The 11,322-nt window shown below is 34.3% G+C and overlaps 1 protein-coding gene across 5 annotated transcripts in view; it reads right to left on the bottom strand.

Annotated features, from left to right (window-relative positions):
• Window positions 1–4,355: 4,355 nt before the first annotated feature.
• LOC144282510 (uncharacterized) overlaps window positions 4,356–11,322 on the bottom strand; it is a 34,617-nt gene continuing 27,650 nt past the window's right edge. For 4 of the 5 annotated variants that reach the window (XM_077846282.1, XM_077846280.1, XM_077846279.1 and 1 more), the window contains exons 4-6: window positions 10,886–10,967; window positions 8,425–8,473; window positions 4,356–5,790 (exon numbers count right to left, since the gene is read on the bottom strand). In XM_077846282.1, the coding sequence (XP_077702408.1) occupies window positions 5,682–5,790; window positions 8,425–8,473; window positions 10,886–10,967 (240 nt within the window). In that variant the 3' untranslated portion in view covers window positions 4,356–5,681. The remainder of the gene's footprint in view (window positions 5,791–8,424; window positions 8,474–10,885; window positions 10,968–11,322) is intronic. The other variant, XR_013350971.1, reaches the window with a different exon arrangement.

Below are 11,322 nucleotides of genomic sequence, written 5' to 3'. Positions count from 1 at the left end.
AAAAAAAAGAGATGAATTTGATCTTTAGATATGGCTGGTTGTTTAGATATATTGGTTTATCCTAACATCAATAACTATGGCTCCAAAGTCCTTTATGCTTTTAAATTTTTTTTTTTCATTAAGTACAGAGAATTGAGTCAATCATAATCCTCCTTCATGGCTCACTATGTCTGAGGTTGGTTGGTGCAAGCCTCCATTCTGTTTCATTTTGTTTTCCCATGTGATTCCCTAATCTCCACTCCCATTCTCCTGCCCCACAAACAGTCTGCTCTAATGTATGTAATGTATATTTTTGCAATTTGTGTCTTTATATGTGTGTATGTGCATAGAAACACACAAAATTATATGTAATATCTAAAACTATATATGTACACAAATTAAGAATAAACCTTAAAAATATATAGTACTGTTTTGAATAGGTTTTAACATTTATATAAATATTATGCTATAAATCTCATTAAATTTCTTACTTTTTAAAGACTAAAAATTATGTTTAATTACATTTTTGAACAATTTCTGTGTTGCTAAGTGTAAGTCTGACTCATGAGTTCTGCCTCTGACTTTGTACTCCATTGTGTGCATATTCAATATCTTATTCTCTAGAAATGGATGCTATTATAACCCCCTCTATTTGCGACCATAAATAGTGCCTCTGGGAACACTCCTGTACATATTTTTTCATGGAGCTGAGGATATATGTTCAAAAAAGGGATTGCTGGGTGGGGGGCATGTGTCTATTTCCTTTCAGCAAAGACTTTTCTATCTAAATTTTGCCTGATAAGTAAAGGAATGCTGGTTTACATTTTGGGGTCACTTAGAATCTTTCCACCTCAGTTGCTTAGGCTTCAGAAGTTTGTCCCTATTTTCTTTTTTTACATCAGCTAATCGGCTAGCAGTATAAATACACTTCAAAGTATTATCACTTCTTTAAAACTAAGGAATACAATTAATGGGGCTTTATATTAAATTGTGGAAAATATTTACCCTAGCATTGTAATCAACAAGTCTATTTTTTCAAGTTGATGTTTATTTTTTTAATGATTCTCCAATTACTTAGATGACTAATGAAATAACTTCAATTGTGTATTGACCATTTGAATACATTTCTTTTGTATGATCATATGGTAAACAATGAGCAAAAGAGTGTCCAGAGTACACAGTTGTGCCGTGTGTGTGTGTGTGTGTATACGTACCTGCCTGAGCTCTTCATTTCCTAAGCTTGTCCTTATCAGAATGTATTCCTTACTTTACATATACTGTCTGTCACCCATATTCAATAAGCAATCCAAAATAAGAGCTTCAGAAGGGAAGTGAAAGTGATGTTTGATGACTCTTATTTGCTGAATACTTTTGTCAAGCCCCATTGCCCGAAGAGCCCCTGTTTCAGCGAGTCCTCGGCTGTGTTGTAGAGCATCTTTTGTTTACTGGAAATAAAGGCCTTCTATAAGTTACCTTTTCATCCAGGTGGAGGGGCCTGTTTATACAGGATGAGCAGTGACTAGAAAACTAGACGGAGAACCTCTGATCGGTTTCTTATGGGGAATTGTATAAATTTATAAAACGACCTTAAGTGCTTTCTTTTATGTTTTACTTCCTGTCTTTCCTAGCATATCAGTGCTCTAAATAGCTAGAAGAAGTGCAATAAACATGATTATAAAGGAAATATGTTATTTAGCTTGGGCATGAGAAAGCTGTTATATGGTTGTTTAGATAAAACCTAACTGACCACTTCCTAATTTAAGAGATTTGGTTATAATTTCAAACAACACCGCTTTTTTCCTCTGTGTAATAGGAAGAAAAGTGAACTCTTAGGCATTCTGCTCTAGCACAGTTTTACTGATAGTACGCCACTCTAAGCACTGGATAGAAACAGTGATTTCTTTTTCTATTTCCAATGTAACTTTTCCTAGTATTTTTTAAAAAATTAGCTGACATTAACAGTGATTTATGTAACAACTACTGAATCCCCCCTTTCAAGAACTAAATATTTGAACAGATTTCATAGCAATAATATAAACCAAATTCTTTAACTTTTAATGTATATCTTTTAAAGATTCAGAACATCCTATTTGGAAGTGAAAAGTCCTTTCTGAATTGCACTGGGGCTGGGCATGGTTATTAATTCATTAGGGAATGGTGGATCCACTCTTCAGCTCTTCTGCCTTTCTTTGGTCTGGGGAGCCAAGGGAGAGGGGAGGAGGGGTGATGGGGAAAAGACAGTGAAGGGAAGAGGGAGACAGGGAGACAAAGCCTGAGAAGGAGACGATGACATTAGAGGTGACACATAGCTATCCTGAGCTTCCTCAGTCTGAGGGGAAGAATAATGAAGGGTTTTCCCTGCCTTCTACAGCCCGAGGACAACCCTATGGCCACAGCACCTTTTCTAATCCCATTTTCTGTGTGCTGCATGTCATAATCTGTAAGGCACTGGTTCTAAGTGAAAACACTGAATCCAAACAGTGACTGGGTCTTGTATTTATTTGCACTTTAAAACTAGTATGTGGGAAAACTTATTTTTTAAAAAAAAGGGAGAGAGAGGGTCAGCGGCAAAACAGTGGCATGAATCTGTTGACATTTAAGTAGAATCACTGGACCAGCAAGCCTCCCGATTGTCGTCCTCTGATTTAGAGTAGCATTTTGCCAATGAGAGAAAAGCACATGGTCTTTTCCAAACTTTTAATAAAAATCTCCCTCCTTTGGAGTCTGTTCTTGCAATTTAGGGCCCTGTGTAACAATAGGCAGTTGTCCTACAGTCTGGTGGACACTAAGCTCCTCAATGCTTACAGAACCCTGGAAAGTTACAAGACAGAGTGAGAAGGAGGCAGAGCAGTTTTCCTAGGTGCAGGGACCTGGGAGGCAGCATGTAAGAAGTAGCAGGGTTATACACTGCATGTGGTTTTGTACATGAAGACAGTTGGTCATAACCAAGTAAGAAGACCCAGTACACGCTGCACATTGAAATAGCCACTTGGCAACTTTGCTTGACTGGTGAGTAGAACAGTCAGTGGACTGAATGATTTTATCATTCTGTAAGGAGAGAGTTAATGGTGTAAAAGTACAGAAGAATCTGGGTGACTATTTTGAAGGTGTGAAGAGTGTTTGTAAACTTCCTGGGAATTAGGGGCAAAGGAAACCAGATGGGAACCAGCGGAGATAATTCTTTAATGTGGCAGCTGAGAGGGAAGGGGCAAAACAGAGAAACTGAAAAACAAGATTTCTGGGGATAGCATTCATGTCTGCCTGTCTGGTAAGAAGTGTTCTAGCCAGACGTTAAGAAAGAGAAACTACTGGAAGGAGCCGAATCTAGCCATCTTAAAATGATGATTAGTCATTATAGCTGTATAATATAGAAAATTGTGTGATTGTGACTGAGAAAAAATTATTATTTAGACCTTTCATCTTTTTAATTCTATGGGCTATATGTTCACTATTCTACTCTTTCTTCAACGTTTGGCCATTGGAGATGTAGTAAGAATTTATTGCATTTTGTTATGAGATTGCATTTACTTTTTGCCGATATAAAACAAAAATAATAGCTGATTTTGAGCTTGCTGGCTAACCTACTAGAAATAGATTGTGACAAAGTGTTAATAACATTAAGTACCTTCTAATAAAATAGTTAAAATAATTTAAAAATAAAATGCTGGAGGAAAATATTTTAAATGAATATTAATTTAGTTTTAAACATTTTCCTTATCTCATTGAATTTCTTTCATTTCCTTGTGGCCAATTTGGGTGTACCTAATATCTTTGTTGGCTCACTTTTTAGGGCCACAGATTTGCTCTATGTAGTTATGTAACAATTCCAAAGGAAAATACTTTTTTAAAATTTAATTTGTTTATTGAATTTTGATTTGCCAACATATAGTATAACACCCAATGCTCATCCCATCAAGTGCCCTCCTCAGTGCCTGTCACCCAGTTACCCCATCCCCCCACCTGCCTCCCCTTCCACTACCCTTTGTTCATTTCCCAGAGTTAGGAGTCTCTCATGGTTTGTCTCCCTCTCTAACTTTTCCCACTTATTTTCCCTCTTTCTCTTATAATCCCTTTCACTATTTTGTATATTCCCTGTATGAGTGAAACCATATGATGATTGTCCTCTGATACTCACTCAGCATAATACCCTCCAGTCCCATCCAAAGGAAAATACTTAGTTCACTTTTGATTTAATAGAATTTCTTAACTGAAGATTAGAAAATTTGGTTTAAAAATCCACAAGTGCATACTAAACATTTTACAGTAATTATGTTTATTGGGGCAGTAATAGGAGTCCTTTACTTTTAAAAAATATGGAATAAGGATGTGTAGGAAAAAAAAACCCTACTGATCCAACTTCTAAGTACTTGGTCAAAAAGGCTATTTATTAGAATTCTTTAAGTGTATTGTCTGGTTCCTGGAATTCAGTTATTATTAGATATGGCCTATCAACTTAGAGGAAGAATGATGGGCCATTCTTATCCAAAATAAAACCATTTTTTATATCAACATTTTTTCACTTAGATTACAATTTAGCTTTCATATCTAATAGAATTTACTAGCTCTCATTAGAGTATCATTATTTTTATTATTTTCTATCTGGTAGTTATTTAGAAAGAAAACACAAAAGCATTACAAAGAGACCATTTCAGGTCATTTATCTTTGTGTGTGTTTAATGGAATTTTGGCTCATTTAGAACATCCTCATTTCAGAAGAATTAATAGAGATATCCCAAAGGATAAACAAGCAGAATCACTCGTGTGCTTTACTAACCTAATTTCCTATTTTAAAAATGATAATATTCTATTAAGTTCTCCCCTCACTTCATCTTAGAATAATGTGAATACTATAATAGGTATAATTTTATAATTTCTGTTAAATTATGGATGCAGACTTTGGTTTCATTCCAATATTGTCACTAACTAGCTGTATGATAGTTGACAATTCACTCAATATTGTCAGACTTCAGATTCTTTATCTCTAAAATGAGGACAGGGTAAGATGCACTCCAAGGTCTTTTTTTTTATTCTAACATTCCATGATACAGAAAGAATTTGCATAAACTTAGCTGAGTGTCTATGTAGAAAACCATAGTTACCTTGATATTGCAATGGAATTAAATTGAACCTTGTTTTTCTTTTCAGGCTCTCAGAAGTATGTTGAAAAGAAAATTGAGATATCTCTAATGATCTGACTATTCATTTGCTCTTGCTTCATATTACCTGATAGTTGCCTAAAACTAAGAAAAGATACTACACAGTAGCTTGCAGTAACTTAGAAAGTAACATCATACTATTATTAGTTAGGAATCTGTTGGTTACAAGGGTTGGAACTCTAACTCGAAGTGTCTTAAGTATAATAAGGAGAATTTTTTGAAAAATGTAGTTATCCATTGAAGGATGATCAGCTTCAGGTACAGGTAGATTCAGGGTTTCAAGTGATATCCTTAGGGCTTTGTTTCTGTATCCTTTTGCCCTGTTTGCTCTTGGTTTATTTCTCAGACAGCCAGGTTCTCAGCAAGGGAGGAAAACGAACACCAAGAATATATCCTTTTTAATTTTGATTAAAAGGAAGAAAGACTCTCATTAACAAGATTTTATCAAATCGGATCAGATGTGCTGACTGGCTTTTCTTAGGTCATATACTTATCCAATCATTAAGGTTGGAATAAAGATGGAGTATTCTGATTGGTCAGCTGTGATCATAAGATCACATGTAGCCACAGGCAGGTCCAACCCATCACCTGAATGACAAGAAGTGAGCTTTCCAAAGGAAAGTAGGGTTCTGTTATTAGAAGTGCCATGGACATGCTGTAAAGACACAGGAAAATAACAAATCTAACATAAGACCTTAGGTTGAATATTTTTTGGGCAGCTGAAAAATTTTGAAATGGATAATTTGTCAGCACACTTAAAACAACAACAACAACAACACCCAACAACCAAACAACTAGTAGTTGAATGGCTTCAAATTTTCTTTAAACTATTCAATCAGGCAGATGTCAAGACCCTTCCTGAACTAATTTAAAATTGATCTGCCCAAGGATTCAGAAACTTTGCTTTATTCATGCATTTATTTCATTCTGTTAATAATTCATAGTGGTGAATCTTTGTGTTTCTCCAAGGTATTCAAGATGGGCACCTCAATTTTTTTACTCGTTAACACTTACATGTTTCTAATATTGCTGCTCTGCTCCTGTCTTATACAACAGAGAGTAGAATTTGAAATTATTTTCAGCACATTTAGGGTATTTTTCAAAAGCAAAAGATACTATGTCATCTTTTCAGATTTCTGTCTTTTTTATGTGACAATATGTGTTTTAAACTTTCCATTTGGGGATCCCTGGGTGGCGCAGCGGTTTGGCGCCTGCCTTTGGCCTAGGGCGTGATCCTGGAGACCCAGGATCGAGTCCCACATCGGGCTCCCGGTGCATGGAGCCTGCTTCTCCCTCTGCCTGTGTCTCTGCCTCTCTCTCTCTCTCTGTGACTATCATAAATAAATAAAAAAACAAAAAAAACAAAAAAAAAAACTTTCCATTTGGCACCTGTTCAATACAGATTAAACTTTATTCTGAATCACAGAAAGATTTTGAGTCCTATATCATGTAGAAGTCAAGGCAACATTTACTTTTGCCATTTATTATAAAAACAGAGACTTGGAGGAGAATCTCACTCAATTATTATTAGTTATTAATAATTAGAAGTAGAGATCTTTTAATTGGAAGAAAGTTTTATTTAACAATTTAAACGGTATAATTAGACTAAATTTTTTTTTTTCTGATGCTATCTCATTGGGTAATGTTCAAGCCAGCACAGTGCAGAAGAAAGAATATATACTTTTGCAACACATAGGTTTGGTTCCAAATCCAGTTCTTGGAATCAGTGGCCCTGTGGCTCTAGGCTAGTGTTCCTCATCCTTATTTGCAAAATGGGAGGAATCATAATTCTCCTTCACAGTATTCAGATCAGTATTTTAAAAAAGTATTTAAAAAAATTGGTGCTCATTCCTAGCATAACATTCAAAATTTAAGAAATATTATTTAGTTTTTTCCTTCTCATTTTTATTTCCTTCTTTTTTCGCTTTCTTCCCTTCTTTTTCTCTTTTCTTCCTCTCAAATCTAGCTGGTCAACATATCCATATTTTACCATTTATTTTAATTAAAGAATAAGTATACTTAATTGAAGTAGTAATTTGATTAAGTATCAACTTACTTAAGAGGGAAAAAAAGCCCACATCTGATAATAAAAGATATGTAGGTGTGTCCTTATGATGAATTAAGAACAATTTGCCTTTTTCCCCTGAAGAGGAAAGTAGTCAAATTTATTTTATTGCTGAACATTCATAGACTAATGATTAATTATATGTTCATAGTTTAATCTAGCTAGAAAGAAGGTTAAAAAAGAGTTTAGTAAATTGCTGGAAGTCTTAGATACATTTCAGCTTTACTTTTATCAAATTCTTTCTACACAATTTGACATTGAAAAAGCCACAGGGAATGAAAATAGAATGGATGCGTATATCTGTGCCTTGGAAGTGGAAATAATCCTTATATAGTGAATGTTCTACTAACAGAATCAACCCTGGTATATAGCAAATACCGAGTATATTGAGTCCATACTACACAATTTTGAGTTGTTAAAAAAAATCCTTTTTGTTGATAATTTTTTTTATTATTAAAGATTGTTATGGTTTTGTCCTGAACCTTTTTGATATAAAAAAAAAAATGAAAGCAGTACTTCTTTATTTTTTCCTGAAAGGCATTTTAAAGAAAGATTCCAAATGTTGCACTGTATTTTTATAGATTATAAAAAGTTATTGAATTTTAAGCAATTAAACAGAACAAAGACAATTTCAAGGGAGTTGTCTCCTGTGGAACAGCAACAATACCTTCTAGACAATGGAATCAAAAGTCAGGCTTCCATGAAGGGGATGGAAGCTCAGCAATTGCTGGCTGCTGGGCAATGGGTAAGAACTTTACATTGGGCTTTTAATTGCTATTTTGCTCTAGGTCATGCCTTGCTGTTTCAATTAAATCTCTGGCGTAAAGAATCCCTTGTCCTCTTCTTCTTGCATTTGATCACCTAATGGAAAGAAGCCTATATTCCTCAGGGAAATAACTTGGGGCAGCATGAATCAATCTCTCTCTTTCTCTCTCTCTCTCTTTTGTAAAATCTAATTTTAGTGTTATTATAGCAAATCAAATGTAAAAAAGGAGTAGAATTGGTGTTCACTTTTCTGCTCCTCATTATTGCTTTCAATGCAGAGTTTTGAACCAGCAAGGGTAAAAGAGTTAATTTAATCATAACAATTTTAAATATAAGTATAGGGAGAAGTCAAGTGAAAATACAAGTCTGAAAGCACTAGGATATATTTAGCCTCAGCTTCTGCTTTTGAGTAAAAGCTATAATTTTGAAAAATCTTGAATTTTCAAATTAGTAACCTACCTTATTTTAATTATGTAGACTCCCAGTCTATCCTCAAGACAGTTGCAATCTAGCATAGCAGGTGAGAAGGGTACATAAGTAACATTATGTTAGGTGGAAGGTGATAAATGATTTTAAAAAGAGTTATATTGACAAGTTCTGGGAGCTCAGAGAAAGGAGAGATTTTTTTTCTATTGGAATGCGAAGCAGAGGACTGAAAGAAACACATTCAAGAAGTTGATGATCTTTGAGCAAAACCTTGAAGGTTAACTAAGATTTTTAAAATATAATAAAATTTCAAATATTTGTAATATTTGTGCATAATTTGTAATATTTCATAGCTATTGGGATATGAGAAAGGACCTATCTTAATATAACTATTATTATTATTAATGAAATCTTATTATTAATATTTTAAAAATACAATAAAATTTCAAATATTTGTAATAGTTGTGCATAATTTATAATATTTCACAGCTATTGGGATATGAGAAAAGACCTATCTTAATATAACTATTATGCATCTAGTTAAATTAACTAAAGTTATTTCCAAACATTTTTATAGAGGCTGCATATGTTTTTATTGAGTAAAGTTAAAACATTCTATGTGTGTGCATTTGTGTGGGTGGTTATGTGTTACAGAAGCCAGTGTATGGGTCTGATTATCAGAATCTATTATCTTCATGAGGAACTTTAATCTTTGCCTCTTCCAACCTGTGCTAAATAAACCTGCAGCCATGATGGTCTCCTGCTCTTTGAAGTTAGGTAAACTAATGATGTATAACTAGGTGTGCCTAGGAAGGTGTAGACATGGAGATATTTTTACCATGTGGCACACAGGTAGCTAATTTATTTAAATTTATATCATTAAAATACTGTTTGCAAGTGATTTGATGTCCAGAAAAAAGCAGATCATATATCACAAAGAGTTTAAATAGCATACAATATAATTCTCTCTCCATTTAAACCTCAAGAAGTCACATTCTGCCCCAATATTTGGTGAGTCCTAAAAGATTGAATTTGGTCTAAAACTTGTAATTTATGTATTTTACAAAAGACTTGAATTACTAAGCAAATAGATTAATTCTTACTTGAGGCCAAAAAAAAAAAAAAAACCAAAAAAACAAGAACTTGGAATAGTGTCAAGGGTAACTTAATTTGCTGGCTGCTTTTGAAAGAACAAGTAAGTTTCAGATTTGTGGTTTGGAAAAAAAAATGGCATAGTTGAGTTTAATTAACTAGAGTTTAATTCATGATTAATACCACTGGAATTTCACTTGAACAATGTGATAATGAGCAGATAATGGCAATTGTGAAAAGAAATGATGAGGGAAAAATACTTTGTTTATAGCCTTACAGCTTTGAGGTAGTTAGGATTCAGGGAGGTTTCATTTATGCCCAGGTTTCCATTGAGAGTACATATGTAGCCATGTTACTCCTGCGGTCTTTACTTTCCTTAAAAGTTGAATGAGAAGAATAAAATCTATTGCTTGGGGTTATTTAAGGATAAATGAAACAGAGCACATGAAGTACCAGATATATAATTGACACTCTATAAATCATAAGTTTTATTATTGTGGCTGTGTAATTTTTTCAGAAGGAATTTTGAGGCCATCTTGAATCCTTAAGAATATTTATTGATACTAAACTAAAAGAAGGAAAAACTCAGAGAAGTCAATGTTACTCAGTGTGTCGTGAAACAAAATTTCACTCATTTCTGATGACAGTGCAAATTGGGACATCTCTTTTGGAAAATATTTTAGCAGCTTGAGGTCTATTGTAACAGGACTGCAAGTACAAAAGTGCAGTATTTTAAAAAGTGTGGGTTAGGAGACTGAGTGGGCAGAAAGGGCTTTTGATGATTCATGGGAAAGAGGGAACCCAGTGGAATCAGGAAATGTCCTTCTGGTAAACATTGGAAAAATCTAGAGAAAAGAAAGAAAAAAATGCAGCCTCCATTGAATGGAAACCTTTCCTCCCACTGTCTGCCTGTGTTGACAGCATGACCTAACTATTTGCAGAAGGCAGCAACCACAGCAGATGATGGTACAAGCACCTGGGATATTAGCAGGCAGAAACTGGGAGAGACCAATTCTGTGGTAAAGGTTCTTTCAGCCCGAATCTGGGGTACAAGGTCCTGGATGCCAAGGGAAGGAGTGAAAACACACTCTGATGAAAACTCTTCCAGAGTCAGCATGTTTAGGGAGTTTCACTGAGGCCAGGACCAGTGAAACAGCACCCCCTTGACGTTGTCACATGGGGAATGTTCTAGTTTTCCAAGCTGAAGCCATCTCGTTTGTGCATACCCGACACACCCTAGTGTGGCATGTGCCATCTAGTCTTTCTGTTATATTTATCTTTCCTGTTTGGTATGTCTTTTATTTTAAATATTCCCAGGATATTGAGCAAAGCTAGTGTGAGATGTATACTATCTCTCAACATTGCACAAAACTAATTATCTGACAAAACAGAAAAAAATTACCCTCAATAGAAGTATCAGAGCAATAGATCCAGAAGATGTTCATACACTTTTCCCAGGATCCAGCAGTCCTAGAATCACATTGCTAGAAGTGGAAAGTATCCAAAAAATAATAAATATAAATACTAAAATAATAATATAAAATTAAAATAATAAATATAAGTAAAAATAATAAAGAAGTTCAAAGTTAAACATTTTAAGGTAATATACATGCCCCAACTGAGAAAATGCTTTAGGAGATTAGTAGAATATTATGCTTCTAATGTGAAAAAATACTTGCCAATATCATTCAGTGTAATCTGGGAAAAAGATGGTATGTTTTATCTGTATGGTAATTATAACCGTATGAAAACCATGCACTTATAAAAGCAATGAAGGGAATATATAAAAATGATAGTACTTATACTGGGCAGTCTGCTTATAGAATGTAAGAATTAACA

This window comes from Canis aureus, chromosome 13 (genome assembly GCF_053574225.1).
Source record: "Canis aureus isolate CA01 chromosome 13, VMU_Caureus_v.1.0, whole genome shotgun sequence".
NCBI lineage: Eukaryota > Metazoa > Chordata > Mammalia > Carnivora > Canidae > Canis > Canis aureus.
Note: the sequence above shows the minus strand (reverse complement) of the source record. Positions and strands in the feature narration are given on the sequence as shown.